At 37.6% G+C, this 23,314-nt stretch overlaps 1 protein-coding gene and 1 long non-coding RNA gene across 2 annotated transcripts in view; both read right to left on the reverse strand.

Moving 5' to 3' along the window:
* Positions 1–11,461: 11,461 nt before the first annotated feature.
* On the reverse strand, positions 11,462–12,376 carry LOC112651339 (olfactory receptor 4C11-like). The gene has a single exon (XM_025434491.3). The coding sequence runs from the start codon at positions 12,374–12,376 to the stop codon at positions 11,462–11,464; it is 915 nt and encodes a 304-aa protein (XP_025290276.3).
* A 1,619-nt stretch (positions 12,377–13,995) lies between these two features.
* Positions 13,996–23,314, reverse strand: part of LOC125752955 (uncharacterized) — an 87,271-nt gene continuing 77,952 nt past the window's right edge. Inside the window, exons 2-3 of the long non-coding RNA XR_007403643.1 lie at positions 15,566–15,720; positions 13,996–14,077 (exon numbers count right to left, since the gene is read on the reverse strand). This is a non-coding gene — a long non-coding RNA (uncharacterized LOC125752955). The remainder of the gene's footprint in view (positions 14,078–15,565; positions 15,721–23,314) is intronic.

A 23,314-nucleotide genomic window follows, 5' to 3' on the forward strand; every position in this document is an offset into this window, starting at 1 on the left:
GCTGCAGAATGGGGAGAGACTTAACATGGCAGAGGAGTAGGGGACCTTCATCTTCTCTCGTCTTTGGAAATCAGCTGGATACCTAACAAATCATACCGAACAACTGCAAAATCAACTGGCGATCTGAGAAAAAGTTGCTACAATTCTACAAATAGAAAAACAACCACTTTTTGCAATGGAGGGTGTATAGAGAAATGAATCTGAGGCCATCTATCAGAGGATAAACCATGGGCATTGAAGCCTCCATTATTCAAGTACCAGAAAATGGTGTAAGCAGTGGAGTGCAAAATTGGGACTTTTACAAGTTTGCCTAAAGGGTGGTCAGGAGGTGAAGAAAGACAGAATCCTGGGTTTGACAGCATGGTCTCAGGATTCCTGGCATCACAAAAAGAATGGGGGTACCTTAGTGCAGCAGAGTGTTCCCAGGCATTGGGGCACAGTACCTCATTGAAATAGCTCAAGACCAACATTCAACTCAGTCTTGCCATAAACAGGGAACGTCAGCAAGGAGGGGTGACTGCTCTCTGCGGTGGGGCCCAGAAAGTGACAGAAACACTGAGAGGCCCCCACTTCTCCAGAAGGTTTATTATTGCTGTGTGCCACAGAAGTCTTTAAAACTTGGATTCTTGAAACGAGATCATGTGCACTGGGTCACATTCAGTTTAGCACTGAATGTGAATTAGCTGAATTTAATCAGTGAATCAGTGAATTTAGCACTGAATGTGAATTAAAACCAGGGGGATAAGAGTGATTGACTTCTTTTACCTGAGCACTCACTGAAGAATAAGGGACATGAACTTTCAGCGTGAGGGCTGAAGATGGAGGTGCAGCTCTGATTTTCCTTCTCAACCCCTATAATGGTACAGAAAGCCTTAAGGCAACAAAAGTCACATAGAGAAATCTGGAGCTGTATATTTAGCCTGGCTCCCTGCAAAGGGCAGTGCAATACAATCCAAGACAAAGACCCTGAGAGTCACTGCACCAGGCACCTCGCCCAGAAGATCCGCAAGGACATCTGCTAAGACCAAGGTTACCAATGATAGAGAACTGCCAAACTCCAGCACTAGGGGAAAATAGTATACAGAATTTAAGGGTTTTTCTGAAGTTTCTTCACTCTTTCACAGTAATCTTTTTGTTTGCTTTTCAAATAATTTCTTATTTTATCAACTCTTTTTAAAGTCTTTTTAATTTTCATTTTATGGTTCTATTTTATCCCGTCATTGAATTTAATTAATTGTTTTGATTTTATGTAAGTTTGCCTTTCTTTACAATTTGGGGATCTAGTTTCTTCAAAGGAGCAGACCAAAATACACCCAGGATCTAGTGTTGCGCTCCGTCTGTTCAGCATTTGGTTATATTCTCTCTCTTTCTTTCATTATTTTTCTGTTGCTTCTGATTTGTTTCGTGTATGTTTCTCTGGAATCACTGTTGCCAGTTTAGTATTTTTTTTCTTTCATCTATTCTTCTCTGGTCAGAATGATAATACAAAAGAACTCTATTCAAAAAAGAGTACAGAAAGCAGTATTCACTTCCAAGGACCTAATCAGTAGGGATGGAAGCAACATCTTGGAACTAGATTCAGAATAAAAATTAAAAAGATACTACCTGGGCTGAAAAAAAGCATAGAAGACACTAGAGAGTCTCTTTCTAGCAAAATAAAAGAACTAAGACCTAAGGAGGTCAAAACTAAAAAGGCTATTCGTGAGATGCAATTAAAAATGGAGGCTCTAAGAGCTAGGAAAAATGAGACAGAAGAGAGGATCAATGATATACAAAAGAAATTGCGAAGAATAAGAAAACTAAAGTAAGAAAAAAAAGATAAACAACTATGGGATCACAAGGGAAAAAACTGAGAGATAAGTGATAACATAAGATGAAACAATATTAGCATAATTGGGGTCCCAAAAGAAGAGGAAAAAGTAAGAGAGAAAGTGGGAAAGAAGGTATATATGAGCATATTATAGCTGAAAATTCCTCTAATCTGAGGAAGGAGACAGGCATTCAGATTCAGAAGGAACAAAGGATCCCACTCAAAATCAATACAAAATCAGGCTAACACCTCAACATATAACAGTGAAGCTTGCAAATTTCAGAGACAGAGAGAAAACTCTGAAAGCAGCTCAGGACAAGAGGTCCTGAATCTATGAGGGTAGGAAAATAAGAGTCCCACTGTCTTATCCACAGAGACCTAGAAGGCTGGAAAGGACTGGCATGATATATTCAGGATGCTAAATGAAAACAGTATGCAGACAAGGATACTATATCCAGCAAGGCTGTCATTCAGAATAGAAGGAGAGATAAAGAGATCCAGGAAAAAGAGAAACTGAAAGAACTTGTGATCACTAAACCAGCCCACCAGGAAATATTAAAGAGGATCCTGGAAGTGAAAAGAGAGCCCAAAAGTAACATAAACCAGAAATGAACAGAGATAATATACAGAAATAGTGACTTTACAGGTCAAGCAATGACAATGGATTCGTATCGCTCAATGTTCACTCTAAATATGAATGGGATAAATACTAGAATCATAAGTCATAGGTTCAATTTGGATAAAAAAAAGCATGACACTTTGATATGTCGTCTACAATCGGCACAATTTAGACCGAAAGACACTTCCAGATCACGAGGAGGAAGAGAACCATCTATCATGCTAGTGGACATAAAAAAAAAAAAAAAAGGTTTAGGTGGCAATCTTTATATCAGACACATTAGATTCTAAACTGAAGACTGTCGTAAGAGAGGAGGAAGGACAATATATCATAATTAGGTGGTCTATCAAACAAGAACAACTAACAACCGCAAATATTTAGCCTCTAATAGAGGAGCAGCCAAATATATAAAGCAAATAACAACAGAATTAAGAAACACTTTGACAATAATACAGTAATAGTAGGGATCTTTAACACAACATTCACAAAAATGCACAGATCATCAAAGCAGAATTTCACTAAGGAAACAAGGGCTTTGAATGACACACTGGACCAGACAGACATTACAAATATATTCAGAGCATGCCTTCCTAAAGCAAAAGACACATATTCTTCTTGAGTGAACACGGATCATTTTCCATAATCGATCACAGCTCAATCAAAAATCAGGTCTCAACTGAATTCAAAAGATTGGGATTATTCCCTGCAATTTTTCTGACTATAATGATTGGAATTTTGAACTCAATCACAAGAGGCAATTTAGGAGGGACAAAATTCATTCGGGTTAAAGCATCCTACTAAAGAATGAATGGGTCAAAGAAGAAACTAAAGAAAAATCTTTAAAAATTCATGAAATGAAATAAAAGGAAAACACAACAGTTCAGATGAAGCAAAGGCAGTCTTAAGAGAGAAGTATACAGTGATACAAGCTGTTCTCAACACAGGAAAAGTCTCAACTGCACAACTTAACGTTACACCTAAAGGAGCTAAATGTAGCAAGAGAAGAGAAATAATAAAGATTATAGCAGAAATTGATGAAATACAAACTAAAAGAACAGTAGACTAGAACAACAAAACTAGGAGCTGGTTACTTTGAAAGAATTAATAAGATCAATAAACCACTAGACTGACCTATCAAAAACAAAAGATCAAGGACCTGAATAAATAAAACCATAAATGAAAGAGGTGAGATCACTACCAACACCAAGGAAGTACAAACAATTTCATAGATTGCTATGTGCAATTATATGCCAATCAATTAGGCAATCTAGAAGAAATGGAAGCATTCCTAGAAACACATGACCTACCAAAACTGAAGCAAGAAGAAATGGAAAGCCTGAACAGAATCAAAACCAGCAAAGAAATTGAAGCAATAATCAAAGATCACCTAACAAACTATGACTCAAGACCAGATGACTTCCTAGGGGAATTCTACCAAACATTTAGGGAAGAATTAATACCTATTTTTGGAAGCTATATCAAAAAATATAAATGGAAGGAATACTTCCAAACTTATTCTATAAGGCCAGCATTACCTTGATCCCAAAACCAGACAAAGACTTCCACCAAAAGGAAAAATACAGAACAATATCCCCAATAAACAAGGATGCAAAAATTCTCAGGAGAGAACCAATAGGATCCAAAAGTACATTAAAAGAATTAATCACCATGACCAAGTAGGATTTCTTCCTGGGCTTCAAGGGTGGTTCAACATCTACAAATCAATCAGAGTGATACATCACATTAATAAAAGAAAGGATGACAACCATACGATCCTCTCAGTTGATGCAGAAAAAGCATTCGACAAAATACAGCATCCTTTCTTGATTAAAATTCTCCAGAGTGTAGGGATATAGGGAACTTATCCCAGTATCATAAAAGCTCTATATATACATATAAAAATAAAACAAACAAACAACAACCCACAGAGAATATCATTCTCAATGGTCAGGAACACAGCAGGGATACCGACTCACCACTGTTGTTCAAATTAGTACGAGACATTTTAACCTCAGCAAGGAGACAAAAAAAAGAAAAAAAAAGAATAAAAGGCATCCAAATCAAAAAAGAAGTCATCTAACTCTCACTCTTTAGAGATGACATGATACTATATGTGGAAAATCCAAAAGACTCCACTCAAATATTGCTAGATCTCATATAAGTATTCAGCAACATGGCAGCATATGAAATCAATGCACAGAAATAAGTTGCCTTTCTATACAGTAACAGTAAGATGAAGAAAGTGACATTACGGGATTAATCCTATTGACGATTGTACCAAAAAATCAAAAATACCTACGACAAAACCTAACTAATGTGGTAAAAAAGATCTGTACTCTGAAAACATAGAATACTTATGAAAGAAATTTAAGAAATTAAGGATGACAGAATTTATTGGAAAAAAATTCCATGCTCATGATTGGAACAACAAATACTGTGAAAATGTCTATGCTACCCAGAGCAATCTACACATTCAATGCAATCTCTATCAAAGTATAATCGATAGTTTTCACTGAGCTGGAACTAATAATCCTAGATTTGTATGGAACCAGAACAGACCCCAGGTAGACTGAGGAAAGTTGAAAAATAAAACTAAAACATCACAATTCTGGACCTCAAGCTATATTACAAAGCTGTAAGCATCAGAGAATATACTCCTGGCACAGAAGCAAACACATAGATCAATAGAATAGAGGATCCAGAAATGAATCCTTATCATTATGGTCCACTAATATTCAAATCTTCAACAAACCAGGGAGGAATATCCAATGGAAAATAGTCTCTTCAACAAATGATTGGACAGCCACATTGCAGAAGAATGGAACTGGATCATTTTCTTACACCAACACAAAAAGTGACCCAAAAGTTGTTGATAGACCTGTGAGCCAAGAATCCATCAAAGTCCTAGTGGAGGGCACAAGCTGAAACATCTTTCACCTCAGCCACAGCAACTTCTTGCTAGACACAGCTCTACAGGCAAGGGAAAGAAAAGCAAAAATGAACTATCTGGACTTCATCAAGGTATAAAGCTTTCACACAGCAAAGGATATAGTCAACAAAAGGAAAAGGCAACCTACAGAATAGGAAGACATTTACAAATGATGTATCAGGCTAGTATTCAAGATCTCTAAAGAGCTTATTTAACTCAATACCCCCAAAACACTGCTGTCAGGAAATAAAAGAGTTGAGCAGACGTTTCTCAAAGTAGACCTACAAATGGCCAACGAGACACATGAAAAATGCTCCACATGCCTTGACATCAGGGAAATACAACTCAAAACCACAATGAGATACCATCTCACACCAGTCAGAATGGCTAAAATTGACAAGTCAGGAAACGACAAATGTCGGTGAGGATGCAGAGAAAGAGGACGCTCTCACAATACTAGTGAGCATGCATGCTGATGCAGCCACTCTGGAAAACAGTATGGAGGTCCCCAAGAGGTTGAAAATAGAGCTACCCTACAATGCAGCAATTGAACTACTAGGAATTTACTCCAAAGATACAAATATATGGAATCAAAGGACCACCTGTACCCCAATGTTCACAGCAGGAATATGCAAGATAGACAGACTGTGGAAAGGTCCCGATGTCCAACCACAGATGAATGCATAAAGATGTGGTGGATAATACAATGGACTATTATGCAGCCATCAGAAGGATTAAGCCTTACCATTTACATCAACATGGATGGAATCAGAGGATATGATTCTGAGAAAAAGAAGTCAATTAGAGAAAAAAATATCATATGGTTTCACTCATGTGTGGAATTTAAGAAACAAAACAGAGGATCATGGAAAAGGGGAGGGAAATTGAAATAGGATGAAATCAGAGAGGGAGACAATTATGAGAGACTCTTAACTATGTGAAAGAAACTGAGGGCTGCTGGAGAGGAGATTGGTGGTGGAATGCGGTAACCAGATTGCAGGCTTTAAGGAGGACACATGAGGTGATAAGTACTGGGTATTATAGCAACTGATGAATTACTAAATTCTACATCTGAAATTAATGATATAATATATCAACGATAATTAAATTTAAATGAAGCAAACAAAAGACAGGTAGTGATCATTAGAACATAATCATTGGAAGCAGAGGGGTCCGGTTATTCTATGGAGGGTACCTCATCCTGGGAAGGAGGAGAAAGATTCTATTAGCAGATAATGTTTCAACTGTGTTTGAATTTTCTTCAGATTTCCTGAGGGTAATTGCAGAAACATATCAATCAATATTTTAATGATGATAAGAACCAATAAATAACAAAAAGGATCAGGTGGAAATAGCCATGTGAAAATTACTGGGGTGAAAATTCTAGAAAGGGAGACTCTAATACAGCACTCCTGGGGTATATTCAAGGGGCTGTGAAAGACCAGGAACATAATGGTCCAGGAAGAGAGTTGCAAGAAGCAAGAACAGAAATACACACAGGGTCAGACTATAGTGCTGAGACCACTAACTGTTCCTCAAACCACAAAGAATATGAATGTTGTTATTGTCTCTTAAAAATGACACAGACTCCAAAATTTTCAGGAGCACTGACTCACTTTTGTGCTATAAGGAGTTGGGGGAATAGTTGTGAAAAGATTTTGCAGCTAGCTTCTATTTGTCCTTTAAGTTTTGATTGTAGAAGGAACTTTACAAATGCGTTAGAAAACATTTCACCATAAAATACTTCTCTTAGCTTTATATTTTACAATTTCTATTGTGTTCAATACAGAAGAAAAAGTCCATACCGTATGATGACCTTCATCTTACAAAAACCCTTAGGATGATCTTTATTTTATTATGATCCCATAGTACAAACACTGGGAAGGACCTCAGAATGAGGTCCATGTCTTTATATCTGTGAAATGTATAAGGTTTTAGAACTTGATAAAGGTCAATCAAATAAATAATGTCATGCTAGATTTACTTTATGTTTCTCATTCTATTATTGAGAACTCATGAGACTGTGCCATCCTATAATTAGTAGTCAGGTAACAGCATGCCTCTATCTCTCAGTAAATACATTTTAGCAGACAAGGCCTGGAATTTTTTTACGTATTCTGCTTTCCAACACAATCCTAAGTTTGCTGATTTCTGTTGCCAGGATTTCCTGATAATCAACTTCTATTAATAAAACAAAAAGAACTATTTCTGAGATGCCAACATGGGATTTTCTAACATTTAGTCTGGATTATAATTAAATTAATTACAGCAAACTGAAAGTAAAATGAGTCTCGTTAACTTGATCAAAGAATATGTTCCAGAAGTCTAAAGGAAGTGTTACCTTTAATTTTAAGAGAGTTCCATTAAATTCAGGAACAAGATAAGGCCACCTTTTATAGCTGTCATTATTATGTACTGCACTGGCTTTTAATACCAGGTCCTTAACCCCATATTCTAACAGAGATCAAAAGATTTAAAACATTGAATGAAGCCACACTGTGCAAAGATATTTAAGAAGGATTTTAAGCCCTTACACCCTATAGAAATGGAACAAATCTTTTCCCCTTTAGAGTCTACCAGGACTAAGTTCTTGTGTGTGGTTGCCTAATGAGGGGCATATATCCAAATTTGTCCCTCACCCAGATTTTTAAGAGAAATAAGGCACCCATATTTCATATGCATGTTAATTATTTGAATATACTGATGACCTATTATAAAATCTTATGTTAAACAATTTTTGGATTAAACAAATTTGCAAATTTTCAGGTAAATTCAGTCTAGCAGCCTGTCACTTTGGAAATTCTGTTTCAAACAATGAATGGAAAAGGAAATAAAGTAGTTGAAGCAACACAAAACAACACAAGTCATTATTGGCTGATGTTTTCATCTACTTCTCCAAACCAAGACAATCAGCTTGCAGATTAAACTACTTATTAAAAGAGCTTACTCGAAAACCAGCATAATAATACTTCCAAATGTAAGTATAATAGACAATTATAAAATGGAATAAATCTCCACTAGAATAAAAATAAAATTATGAGATGTAACAGAAACATGAATAGTCTTATCGAAGAACAGTAAAACTAAACAAAAAGAAATACAACAACTGAATCAGCTAAATTATACAATTTGGAAGTGAATGAACTGCCTCTTTAAAGTTGTTAATTTTTCCCAATTAATTGACACACTGAGTGAATTCCTAAACATAATTACTGAAGATGATTTGCATGGAAACGGAGTAAAAGATTCTAAAGTACATATGGTTGAATGTATAGAAGAATCAAGGATTTTTGGGGATAGAGGGAGAAGAACCAAGTGCAAATATATCATAAAGCTGTAGTATGATATCAAATTGAGTATGCCCACAGAATAAACAAATATGTTAAGAGGACAGAGAGTATCATGCAAACAAATTCAACAATATAAATTTGGTAATTTAATATAGAATGAGGTTGAAAGTATCAACATGAAAATAAATTATAATAAGATAAATGACTATCAATTTGGAAAAAAGGTTAGAAAGTATGTCAAAAACTCAATAAGGGCAGTCCCGGCAGCTCAGTGGTTTAGCGGTGCCTTCAGCCCAGGGCCTGATCCTGGAGACCAAGGATGGAGTCCCACGTCGGGCTCCTTGCACAGAGCCCACTTCTCCCTCTGCCTGTGTCTCTGCCTCTCTCTCTCTCTCTCTCTCTCTCTCTTTCTCTCATGAATGAATAAAATCTTTAAAAAAAAAGATAAAAATGCATTAGTTACAGCAGGAATCGGGACATGGGAGATGGAATGGAAGGAGAGTGCACTTGTTTCCTTTTTTCATAGCTCATAATTATTTTTAATAATGTAAAAACAAACCCGATTCAAAGAAAATGTAGTGTTTTAAATTTCTGGACATAATGCAGTCACTGAACTTCCCCTTTGCTGAAAGTAGCTAGAAGCTGCACAAAATACTGGAAACATCGTTTTCACTATTGGATGACTGGCAACATACTCCTGGGACCCTTTAGGGAAAGGAGACAGATCAGGGGAGTGCTAGGACAGCCTCAGGCTAACCAAGAAGCCTCCAACTCCTTGTAGAGGTGAGGAGAACTGCAAATGGCTCCCCTCACCCTTGACATCACAAAAACGGTTCTCTAAGAGCTCTCTTGGATCTTTAATGAATTCCTTTTCTTTTTTTAACCCCTGAACATTCAAGGATTGATTTTCAGACTTCCTTTCCTTTCTCCCCTTCCAATGCTTAGAGTGATTCCTTGTCCCCTTTCCTCATGACTACTTCCTCATGTCAATCCCCACCCAATTCACTTTGAAATCTTCCCCATTGGCAGATACAGTTTAATTATACCAATTTGTTCATGAAAATGTATCTTTTATGTGAGTGCAAACAAATATTTCTCTAATGTCCTCATTCATTCTCTGATAAATGTCCTCATCGGGTCTTAAGTCTTTAGTCCAACACCACTTCCTATGTAAGAATACTGGGCATCTTTGGCGGGACAGGATAACATTGTGCTTCCATTGGCAGAAACTTTTCACATACTTATGAAATTCATTTCATTCTTTTCTCATTAGCCTATATCAATTAAAGTAATACTTCCTGGTGCCGTTTTGTTGGGTATTATAAACTCAGGTACTGAAAGAGCATCACATGGAAGTGCTTGATTATAGGTTATGATGTGGCAGTGGTGGTGGCAGGTATGTATTATACATATCAGTTGGGTTATCTTCAAAGGTGAAAATGTATATTTTAAAACATTCTCATATAAAAACAAAAGACAAAAATTGAAATGAACTAAAACAGACTTTTCAATCATGAGTTCTCCAAAATAATCTGAATTTTGATTTTTCAGACATATTAGGGCAGAAAGAAACCTTTTTTTTTTTTTTTCCTGATACCCAAACAAAAACTCTTGGCAGTCAAGGGAGGTAAGCTACATTAAGTCAAGATGTAGAGATACTGAGACTTCGCTTTTTTTTTTTTTCCTGCAAATGTCCATGCATCCAGAATTGATTCTCAAAATATAAGAAAGGCAAAGCTTCTGCTCTCCAACGTGGACAAATTTCCCACTTTTCCTTGCCCTTTTCTTGCTTTTCACCTTGCCTCCCTTCTCCCCTTTATCCTCCCTTCTGTGTATTTCTTTCTGCATATTCCTGCTGTCAAACCCCCTCACTGTCTCTTCTTTCTCCCTTGTGAAGAGCAATGGGAACGACCCCCGAAAAGGCAGCTGAGGGGCTGATACCACCCATCACTGCCAAGTATAAGATTCTCCTTCTCTCACCACTCACAGAATTTTGAGAAAATTTCGAGTCACAGTACAGGTTTTCACCAATATTTAAGCTTTTATTAGAGGTTGAGGGTCCCTCCATGTAGATTCCTCAGTGAGGCAAGCTCAAGTATAGATTCCAGAGCAGAATTTCTTAGAACACCTTCTCCAAATGCCAGGTTGTCAAGACAGCCCCCTACATTAAGTTCCAGTTACATATGGATTAACACCTTGACCACATTCATTACGCTAGAATAAAACTTAGACAAAGAATTGGTGTGTGCTCACACACACAATCATTCTCTCACTAGTTAATGCTTTCCTTCTGAAGGCAAATTGATCCAGGAAGCTAAATTATCATGTTATTCACATATTCATCTTGACTATGACGAGATGTCAAAACCTTTCAACTAAGGTCTATGATAGGTTTTTCTTTCTTTCTTTCTTTTTTTTTTATTTATGATAGTCACACACACACAGAGAGAGAGAGAGAGGCAGAGACACACGCAGAGGGAGAAGCAGGCTCCATGCACCGGGAGCCCGACGTGGGACTCGATTCCGGGTGCCCAGGATCACGCCCTGGGCCAAAGGCGGGCGCTAAACTGCCAAGACATCCAGAGATCCCCAAGTAATCTTATTCTAATGCAATCCTCTCAGAATAAGGAGTCTTTATATTTATTACTATTTAATAATATAAATACAATTAAATATACAAAAAAGCATGATTACAAATACTAATTGGTTTTAATCCTGAAGGAAAAATTTTTTATCTTTCCTGTCCATGAAGGAAAACCAAACTGTTAAGGAAATATACATTAGAATCCCTGAATATCATGCATCAGCAGAAGTCACACTTTGCTACACCATAACTTTTTCATGGCATTTTTCACTTCCGCATTCCTCAGTGTATAGATCAGAGGGTTCAGCAAGGGTGTCCCAAAGGTATAAAACACTGCCACCACCTTGTCTACTGGAAATGTGGTTGCCGGGCGTGTATACATGAATATACATGGGCCAAAAAATAGGACAACCACAATAAAATGGGAGGTGCAGGTCGAAAGGGCTTTTCGCCTTCCTTCTGCACTGTAGTTTCTCAGAGAGTACAAGATGATAACATAGGAGATAAGCAGAATTATGAAACTCACCGTGCATATGGCTCCACTGTTAGAAACAACTAGCAAATTTATTACATAAGTGTCCATGCAAGCAAGTTTCAACAAGGGCTGCAAGTCACAGAAATAGTGATCAATCACATTGGGACCACAGAAAGGCAATCTCGAAGCCAGGAAAATTTGTGCTGAAGAGTGGATACAGGATCCCACCCAACCCAGAATCACCAGCACACTGCAGACATGCCTGTTCATGATGGTTGTGTATCGCAAGGGCTTACAAATGGCTACATAGCGATCAAAAGCCATGAGGATCAGCACGAAGATTTCCATGCATCCAAAGAAGTGGGCTGAAAAGACTTGAGTCATGCACTCATTGTAGGAAATGGTCTTCCTCTGAGAAATGGCATCCACAATCAATCTGGGGGCAATGGTTGTAGAGAGGCAAGCATCAGTAAAAGACAGGTAAAATAGGAAGAAGTACATGGGACTCCCAAGGGTCCTGCTTCTTTTAATAGTCACTACAATGAGAAAGTTTCCCAACAGTGTGGCAAGGTAAAACATCAAGAAGACCCCAAATACTGCTTTCTGTTTTCTTGGATCCTGTGTCAAGCCAAACAGAATGAATTCATTCACAGTGCTATTCATCACCATTTTGTTGGTTGCAGGTAAGGTGACCTTGATAAGACCCTAAGCTGCAAAGCGAAGAAGAAGTCACATTATGGAGAGATCAGTAGGTTGAACTCTGTATTCCTCATCTGCTCCATGTTACTCCAACTTCCTTTAATTTCCTATGAATCTTTGTAAATCTGCAGAAGTCCATGCCTTTCCAAGATCAATCTATTGATTCAGAAACTAACCCAATTGGATCAAAGCCTTTGCATTTGGAGAATAAAAAGTCAATATCCTTCAAAATTTTTGAATTCTACAAAGATTGAAAATGGCAGAAATTGTACTTTCCTGGGCAAATGAATTAGCTGCCTTAACATTTAGCCTTAATCTGAAAAATTGAAATCTGTCTAAACTAGAGATTTCATGTGGGAAAGTCATAGTGGAAAAACATGGAAAAGCAAGTTTTCCTTCCAGCCAAAGCCATGAAAACCAGGATATGAAATTGGAATATAATTCTGTGGTCAAATATAAAATTTGGAGACACCATTTGCTTCAACGTGGATGGAACTGGAGGGTATTATTCTGAGTGAAGTAAGTCAGTCGGAGAAGGACAAACATTATATGTTCTCATTCATTTGGGGAATATAAATAATAGTGAAAGGGAATATAAGGGAAGGGAGAAGAAATGTGTGGGAAATATCAGAAAGGGAGACAGAACGTAAAGACTGCTAACTCTGGGAAACGAACTAGGGGTGGTAGAAGGGGAGGACGGCGGGGGGTGGGAGTGAATGGGTGATGGGCACTGGGTGTTATTCTGTATGTTAGTAAATTGAACACCAATAATAAAAAAAAAAAGGAGACATACAAATTTAGCCCAACTGGAATTTGAGCCTATCTATAATAAAGTGCCCACCTCCTAAGAAGTGAGAGTTGCACTGAAAACATTCATCTTTGTATCTGCTGCACTGAGAAACAGTGGAAAGCATACCAGTACATCCGTTGTGGCCCCAACAAAGCAAATCAGTGGTGGCTTCAGATCTGTCACTTGCTCTCTCACAGAAGGACCAGAATTGCTCACTCTCAGTTGTTTCTCTGGGAGTGGATGAAGGGGGGTGTGTAGCAAAATTACACACCTCTCGTCGGCTTTAATAGGATCATTTTGTCATTGCTCCTTATGCTCTTGTTGTTATTGTTAAGATTTATTATTTTTAGAATAGTGTTAGATTCATATCAAAACTGAGAGAAAGGCACACAGAGTCCCCATATAGCTCTGCCCCCACAAAATATCACCCCTGCCATTATCAACACTTCTGCCAGGATGGCACACTTGTCACAACTGATGAGCCAACCATAACCCACCATCAGCAACCAGAGGCAGAGTTAACCTTAGGTCCACTCTTCCTGTGGTACAATCTACAGATTTAAATAAATGCTAAGGACATGCATTCATCATTATAATATCATACAGAGCATTTTCACTACCCTAAAAGCAGAATCATTTAGATTCCCAGAATATAGAAAATAATAATTCTTTTCACATAGTGTCTAATATTCATTAAATTCTGAATAAAACCTCTTACATCATTTTGTTGGGAAAAATAGCAGATTGAATGAGATACCCATATGAATTTGCACTGTGAGAATTATTAGTTCATACATACCACAAAATCAAGCTGGTATTTCACAAAGATCAGTATTACAAATGGCCAATCCCAGTATTCATTAAGTGGACACTCCATGTTTCTAAACAGAAAGAAAGGACACAATTTCAGATATTCTCTCTTGTCCTCATCCTCTATCCTCTACTTCTTTTTATTGCTTTGCTATATCTTCTAAAGGACAGTATAAAAATATGATGAATCATGAAAATGATAAAATGGTTACTATGGCTTTCTAATGCATTAGCTGAAATACTCACCATGAGTTTGAAAGCCCTCAAACACTGCCATAACCTTGCCGACCACTTTCCTTTCCCGCTTCTGGGCATGTGTGCTCCAACCACACCTGATATTACTATCCTTCATAAATATACCCACATACCATCTCATTCACTAAATTTTCAGGATTTCTTAGTGACAAAGACCTTCCTCTCACTGTGCACACAGAACCCAGTTCAGATGCCATCTTCTCAGAAAACCTTCTTGCTAACGACTTTCCAATGGTAAAAACTGTGTGTGTGTGTGTGTGTGTCTGTGTGTCTGTGTGTCTGTGTGTAGTGAATCAATCCTTAATTATAGCCTTCTTCATTTTTGTTTTAATATCTGTGTTCATTTGATTTTATGTTCCATAAAGCAAGCTCATTTTGTTCTATTTGGGTAATTCAGGATAGGCTGGCAGGCAATTTACTGGAGATCAGTCAAAAAGAAACCAGTACCAGAACGCTAGCCTTTGTGCTCCATGGCAACCTCTCCTTCTTGGACACTCCACTCACTACTGCCATGAGAAGCATCAGACACCAGCCACTCGAGTAGAGCCAGCATAAAGCCAGAAACCATACATACGTAAGGAACAAAACCATGGACACATCCAGTACATGTCCTGACTAGCAAATGGATGGAAAATCCTGATGAGTCAGAAAAAAAAAAAAGAGAGAGAGACCAGCATTTATATTTATACTTAAATGTAAATACACAGTGCAAGGCTGAGCAAAGAATTTTGCAAGGGACAAAGGAGCACTTCATCCTAGGATTTCACTAGAGTTTTCTTCTCATTCCTCCACTCTGGAGAACATCTCTCACTCCAACACCAGAAAGAAAATGTAATTCTTAGGTATCAGTGGGTTTGGGCAGCCAACATTACAGTCATTAATATCAGAGCAAGGAGTATCATAGTGCCATAGAATCGTGGTAACAACACTTTCTATGAATACTGATTGCCATGGTCAGTATACAGCCTTTCCTTTTCCTGACCTTAAGCTTTGCAAGTAAGAAATCCACCTGTGTAGGATACTATTCCTCTACACCCTTCAATGTACCCCTCATTCGATAAGAATTGGTCCTGAGACAGTGCTGCATCAAGGACAGTGAAAGGCAGAAACCCTGACATATCAGAATCTTCTCATTACTGAGAGAAATAAGCTTCCTGGCACGTCATGCTTCTCAAAGATTGAAAGAATTACATAATGGCAACTATCAGAAACTTCAGTACTGAATGGGAATCAAGAGAATGAATGTAGTTTACTAAAAAAAAAAAAAAAAAAAAAAAGTAAATTACTTGGGTTTTTAAACTTACCCTATTTCTTGTACAGAAGGAGATGAGATCCAATAGAGAGCCCATAGTTTTTTCTCTTGCAAATCTGATTTATCTTGAAGATGAATCATATGCAGTGTGTTTGAAACATGTAATCTGTACTTCGAATACTTCTACTCAGCTTTCCACTGCAGGATCTATGTGGAGAGAAGATACACCACAGGTAGCCAATCTTTCCTAGAGGCTTGGGTTAGAGTCTTCAATGAGGTCTGTAATATCAGCAGAACATTTCTTATTTCTACTGTTAGAACTTTCTAGAATATAAAGGAATTATTCCCACAATCCTATGATAGAAAAATCTCTAAAGGCAGCTCTATGCCCAAAACAATTCCTTGGCAGAGCGTATGGATTAAACATTTGTTCGTCCTCCAATAGATATCCAATAGATATATAGAGATTTCACAGAAGTTCACAAATACCCAGCCTTTGGAGGAATAAGGGCTGTGCCCTTCCCACCCAACCCCAGAGGATTTGCTCTACAAACTACTTAGCTCAGTCCCTCCTGGATCAATGCAAACCACGGGGCCAAGTAATCCCAGACAGGCTATCATCTGACAGATCCTGTCCACAGAATCCATCTCTCCTCCTAGACTCCCAAAGGGACCCATCCCATTTCAGTGACCAACTGCTCCACTGGTGTCCCTGGTCTAAGGAGAAAGTATGCCTTTCAAGTCACAATGAAGTAGAGACTAATAAAAGTTCCCAAAGACTTTTCTCTTTAAGTGAAATCTTTTCTAACAGCACACGAACCTCTGAGCCCAGGTACATTTTCCAACACATGTGATATGATTGAGTTTTATTTTCATAATAAACGTCTCTATGACTTTGAGCAACCTCTTAACTTCTCTCATTTTCCTATCTGTAATGATAGTAAAATGATACTGTAGATATAATAATTATTTTCAATCTTAATAATACTGGTAAAATATAATTACGGTGAAAACTACTAATTACGATTTCTATAATTTCTATAATACTTTGAAGTTATTCAGGCAAATGTAAAGAAAAGATAGAAAACTGGAAATGAAAATGCTTTTACTGATTTTTTTGTTTGTTTTTAAAGCAACTTAAGGAGGAATGCCTTCCTGCTTCAGTGGTTGAGCATCTCCTCTGGCTCAGGACGTGATCCCAGGGTGCCAGATTTTCTCCCACATCTGGCTCCCTGTAAGGACCTGCTTCTCCTTCTTCCTGTATCTCTGCCTCTTTCACTATGTGTCTCTAATGAATAAATAAATAAAATATTAAAAAAATAAAGCCGCGTAAGTTATAATTTACCTACAAAACATGCACATATTTTTGATTGAACAATTCTATACATTATCGGTGCTCAACACGACAGGTGTTCTCTCAATTACATTCACCCTTTTATCCTAACTGCCCACCTTCCCTCTGGTAACCACCATTTTATTCTACATATTTTAAGAATCTGAGTTTTTTTGTTTGTGACCTTTTTTCTTTGCTCATTTGTCTTCTTTCTGAAATCTACATAGATAGTAGTGAATTCATATGGTATTTGTCTTAGTCTGTCTGAATTTCACTTATGTTTAGACTGACTCAATCCATTCATGTTGTTGCAAAAATATATTTGGATAAATAATAGTGGAATTACTGGATCATATGGCAATTCTATTTTTCTATTTTTCATTTTTGAGGAACCTCCATCCTGATTTCTACAGTGGCCGCACCAGTTTATATTCCCACCAGAGGGTATGAGGGTACATTTTATTCCACATCCTTGCCAACACTCTTTATTTCTTGTTTTTTTTTTTCTTTTTATTTTAGCCATTCTGACTGGTGTGAAGTGACATCCCACTGTGATTTTGATTTTCATTTCCCTGATGATGAGTGACATTGAACATCTTTTCATGTGTTAAATTGTTATTTCTCTATCTTCTTAGAAAAATGTCTATTCAGGTTCTCTGTCCATTTTTTAAGTAAGATTTTTAGTCTTTGTGGTGGTGAGTTATGTACATTCTTTACATCTTTTAGATATTAACACCTTAACATTTTCATCTGTCTCCATGAATATTTTGATTTCCCGTTTGATTATTTGTTTGACCTATTTAATGTTTAGGAGTAGGATTCTTTGCTTCATGTATTTGTGTTCTTTCTAGATTTCTTCTTGTGAGTACTTCAACTTTTATACGACTGTGACCAAAAACGGTGTGTAATATGATTTCAGACTTTTTTAATTTGTTAAGTCTTGTTTGTTTTGTACCCTAATTGAGATCTATTCAAGATAATGTCCCCTGTGAACTTGAAAAGAATGTCTTCTGCTGCATTGGGATATAATGTTCTGAATATCTTAGGCCCATTTGGTCAAATACGTCATTCAAAGCCACTCTTTCTAGTTTATTTCTTTTTTTGTCTGGATGATCTGTCTATTGGTGGAGCTGAGGTATAAGAATTCCCTACTGTTATTGCAGTACTGCAAATTTCTTCTTTTGTGCCTGTTAGTAGTTGTTTAATTCATTTAGGTGAAAACATGTGTGGTCCCAGTAATTGCAATGGTTATATCCTTTTGTTGAACTCACTTCAGAACTAAGACACGGAGAGGTGGAAAGAGACGGGCTGGAAAAACATTTACCATGCAAATAGAAGCAAAAGGAAAGCTAAGGCAGAAATACTAATATCAGACAAAATAGGTGAGTCATGTCTCGTCTCTTCTCTGATCAAAGTTCTCCAATGGTGCTCCACTTCATTTCATCAAAAAGGAAGACATGTAATGCAACCTACAAGGCTCTATGTGATCTAGACCCAACAATTCCTCTTTGATCTCACCTAGTACTCTCAAGGATCCCATCTCATTAGCCTCATACCCTCCAAGACATTACTGTAGTGTATATCCACATGACTGACTCCTTCACCACCTTCAAGTATTTATTCCAAAGTGATGTCTGCCACGAAGACTTCTGTGACCACCTATTTAAAGCTGCAGAATGGGGAGAGACTTAACATGGCAGAGGAGTAGGGGACCTTCATCTTCTCTCGTCTCTGGAAATCAGCTGGATACCTAACAAATCATACCGAACAACTGCAAAATCAACTGGCGATCTGAGAAAAAGTTGCTACAATTCTACAAATAGAAAAATAACCACTTTTTGCAATGGAGGGTGTATAGAGAAATGAATCTGAGGCCATCTATCAGAGGATAAACCATGGGCATTGAAGCCTCCATTATTCAAGTACCAGATGATGGTGTAAGCAGTGGAGTGCAAAATTGGGACTTTTACAAGTTTGCCTGAAGGGTGGTCAGGAGGTGAAGAAAGACAGAATCCTGGGTTTGACAGCATGGTCTCAGGATTCCTGGCATCACAAAAAGAATGGGGGTACCAGAGTGCAGCAGAGTGTTCCCAGGCACTGGGGCAGAGTACCTTATTGCAGACAGTCAGCCCAGGACCAACATTCAACTCAGTCTTGCCATAAACAGGGAACGTCAGCAAGGTAGGGTGACTGCTCTCTGCGGAGGGGCCCAGAAAGTGACAGAAACACTGAGAGGCCCCCACTTCTCCAGGAGGTGTATTACTGCTGAGTGCCACAGAAGTCTTTAAAACTTGGATTCTTGAAACGAGATCACATGCACTGGGTCACAGGCTGGTTTAGCACTGAATGTGAACTGAAATCAGGGGGATAAGAGTGATTGACTGCTTTTACCTGAGCACTCACTGAAGAATAAGGTACATGAACTTTCAGCGTGAGGGCTGGAGATGGAGGTGCAGCTCTGATTTTCCTTCTCAACCCCTATAATGGTACAGAAAGCCTTAAGGCAACAAAAGTCACATAGAGAAATCTGGAGCTGTATATTTAGCCTGGCTCCCTGCAAAGGGCAGAGCAATAAAATCCACGACAAGAAACCTGAGAGTCACTGCACCAGGCACCTCGCCCAGAAGATCTGCAGGGACATCTGCTAAGACCAAGGTAACCAATGATAGAGAACTGCCAAACTCCAGCACTAGGGGAAAATAGTATATAGAATTTAAGGTTTTTTCTCATATTTCTTCACTCTTTCACATTAATCTTTTTGTTGCTTTTCAAATAATTTCTTATTTTATCAACTCTTTTAAAGTCTCTTTAATTTTCATTTTATAGTTCTATTTTAACCGGTCATTGAATCCAATTAATTGTTTTGATTATATATAAATTTGCCTTTCTTTACAATTTGAGATCTAATTTCTTCAAAGGAGCCAACCAAAATACACCCAGGATCTAGTGTAGCGCTCCGTCTGTTCAGCATTTGGTTATATTCTCTCTCTTTCTTTAATTATTTTTCTTTTTTTTAAGATTTATTTTATTTACTCATGAGAGATACAGAGCAAGTGAGACAGAGGCAGAGGGAGAAGGGGCTCCACGCAGGGAGCCCGATGTGGGACTCGATCTGGACTCCAGGATGAGGCCCCGGGCTGCAGGCAGAGTTAAACCGCTGTGCCACCGGGGCTGCCCATCTTTAATTATTTTTCTGTTGCTTCTGATTTGTTTCGTGTATATTTCTCTGGAATCACTGTTGCCATTTTAGTATTTTGTTCTCTTTCATGTTCTTCTCTGGTCAGAATGACAATACAGAAGAACTCACTTCAAAAGAGTACACAAGGCAGTATTCACTGCCAAGGACCTAATCAGTAGAGATAGAAGCAACATGTTGGAAGTAGATTCAGAATAAAAATTATAAAGATACTACCTGGGCTGAAAAAAAGCGTAGAAGACACTAGAGAGTCCCTTTCTGGCAAAATAAAAGAACTAAAATCTAAGGAGGTCAAAACTAAAAAGGCTACTATTCCTGAGATGCAATAAAAAATGGAGGCTCTAACTGCTGGGGAAAAAATGAGATGGAAGAGAGGATGAGTGATATAGAAAACAAATTGAGAAGAATAAGAAAACTGAAGTTAAAAAAAAAGAGATAAACAACTACGGAATCACAAGGGAAAAATTTGAGAGATAAGTGATACCATAAGATGAAACAATATTAGCATAATTGGGGTCCCAAAAGAAGAGGAAAAAGTAAGAGAGAAAGTGGGGAAGCAGGTATATAAAAGCATATTATAGCTGAAAATTCTTCTAATCTGAGGAAGGAGACAGGCATTCAGATTCAGAAGGAACAAAGGATCCCCCTCAAAATCAATACAAAAGTAGTCTAACACCTCAACGTATAACAGTGGAGCTTGCAAATTTCAGAGACAGAGAGAAAACTCTGAAAGCAGCTCAGGACAAGAGGTCCTGAATCTATGAGGGTAGGAAAATAAGAGTCCCACTGTCTTATCCACAGAGACCTAGAAGGCTGGAAAGGACTGGCATGATATATTCAGGATGCTAAATGAAAACAGTATGCAGACAAGGATACTATATCCAGCAAGGCTGTCATTCAGAATAGGAGAGATAAAGAGATCCAGGAAAAAGAGAAACTGAAAGAACTTGTGATCACTAAACCAGCCCACCAGGAAATATTAAAGAGGATCCTGGAAGTGAAAAGAGAGCCCAAAAGTAACATAAACCAGAAATGAACAGAGATAATATACAGAAATAGTGACTTTACAGGTCAAGCAATGACAATGGATTCGTATCGCTCAATGTTCACTCTAAATATGAATGGGATAAATACTAGAATCATAAGTCATAGGTTCAATTTGGATAAAAAAAAAGCATGACACTTTGATATGTCGTCTACAATCGGCACAATTTAGACCGAAAGACACTTCCAGATCAAAAGCGAGGAGGACGAGAACCATCTATCATGCTAGTGGACATAAAACAAAAACAAAAACAAAAACAAAAACGTTTAGGTGGCAATCTTTATAACAGACACATTAGTTTCTAACCTGAAGACAGTCATAAGAGATGAGGAAGGACAATGTATCATAATTAAGTGGTCCATCAAACAAGAAGAATTAAAACTGCAATTATTTAGACTCTAATAGAGGAGCAGCCAAATATATAAAGCAAATAACAACAGAATTAAGAAACACTTTGACAATAATACAGTAATAGTGGGCATCTTTAACACAACATTCACAAAAATGCACAGATCATCAAAGCAGAATTTCAGTAAGGAAACAAGGGCTTTGAATGACACACTGGTCCAGACGGACATTACAGACATATTCAGAGCATGCCTTCCTAAAGCAAAAGACTACATATTCTTCTTGAGTGAATACAGATCATTTTCCATTATCGATCGCAGCTGAATCAAAAATCAGGTCTCAACTGAATTCAAAAGATTGGGATTATTCCCTGCAATTTTTCTGACCATAATGATTGGAATTTTGAACTCAATCACAACAGGAAATTTAGGAGGGACAAAATTCATTCGGGTTAAAGCATCCTACTAAAGAATGAATGGGCCAAAGAAGAAACTAAAGAAAAATCTTTAAAAATTCATGAAATGAAATAAAAGGAAAACACAACAGTTCAGATGAAGCAAAGGCAGTCTTAAGAGAGAAGTATACAGTGATACAAGCTGTTCTCAACACAGGAAAGGTCTCAACTACACAACTTAACCTTACACCTAAAGGAGCTAAATGTCGCAAGAGAAGAGAAATAATAAAGATTATAGCAGAAATTGATGAAATACAAACTAAAAGAACAGTAGACTAGAACAACAAAACCAGAAGCTGGTTACTTTGAAAGAATTAATAAGATCAATAAACCACTAGACTGACCTATCAAAAACAAAAGATCAAGGACCTGAATAAATAAAACCATAAATGAAAGAGGTGAGATCACTACCAACACCAAGGAAGTACAATTTCATAGATTGCTATGTGCAATTATATGCCAACCAATTAGGCAATCTAGAAGAAATGAAAGCATTCCTGGAAACACATGACCTACCAAAACTGAAGCAAGAAGAAATAGAAAGCCTGAACAGAATCAAAACCAGCAAAGACATTGAAGCAATAATCAAAGATCACCTAACAAACTACAACTCAAGACCAGATGACTTCCTAGGGGAATTCTACCAAACATTTAGGGAAGAACTAATACCTATTTTTGGAAGCTATATCAAAAAAATAGAAATGGAAGGAATACTTCCAAACTTATTCTATAAGACCAGCATTACCTTGATCTCAAAACCAGACAAAGATTCCACCAAAAGGAAAAATACAGAACAATATCCCGAATAAACAAGGATGCAAAAATTCTCAGGAGACAGCCATTAGGATCCAAAAGCACATCAAAAGGATTAATCACCATGACCAAGTGGGATTTCTTTCTGGGCTTCAAGGGTGGTTCAACATCTACAAATCAATCAGAGTGACACATCCATTAATAAAAGAAAGGATGAGAGCCACACGATCCTCTCAGTTGATGCAGAAAAAGCATTCGACAAAATACAGCATCCTTTCCTGATTAAAACTCTCCAGAGTGTAGGGATATAGGGAGCTTATCTCAATATCATAAAAGCTCTATATATACATATAAAAATAAAACAAACAAACAACAACCCACAGAGAATATCATTCTCAATCAATGGTCAGGAACACAGCAGGGATACCGACTCACCACTGCTGTTCAAAATAGTACGAGACATTTTAACCTCAGCAAGGAGACAAAAAAGAGAAAAAGAGGAATAAAAGGCATCCAAATCAGCAAAGAAGCCATCGAACTCTCACTCTTTACAGATGACATGATACTATATGTGGAAAATCCAAAAGACTCCACTCAAATATTGCTAGATCTCATATAAGTATTCAGCAACATGGCAGCATATGAAATCATTGCACAGAAATAAGTTGCCTT

This window comes from Canis lupus, chromosome 18 (genome assembly GCF_003254725.2).
Source record: "Canis lupus dingo isolate Sandy chromosome 18, ASM325472v2, whole genome shotgun sequence".
Taxonomy (NCBI): domain Eukaryota; kingdom Metazoa; phylum Chordata; class Mammalia; order Carnivora; family Canidae; genus Canis; species Canis lupus.

Excerpts from the sequence above, each read along its gene's own strand:
- LOC112651339 (XM_025434491.3), bottom strand. The coding sequence starts at position 12,376 with ATGGTGATGAATAGCACTGTGAATGAATTCATTCTGTTTGGCTTGACA.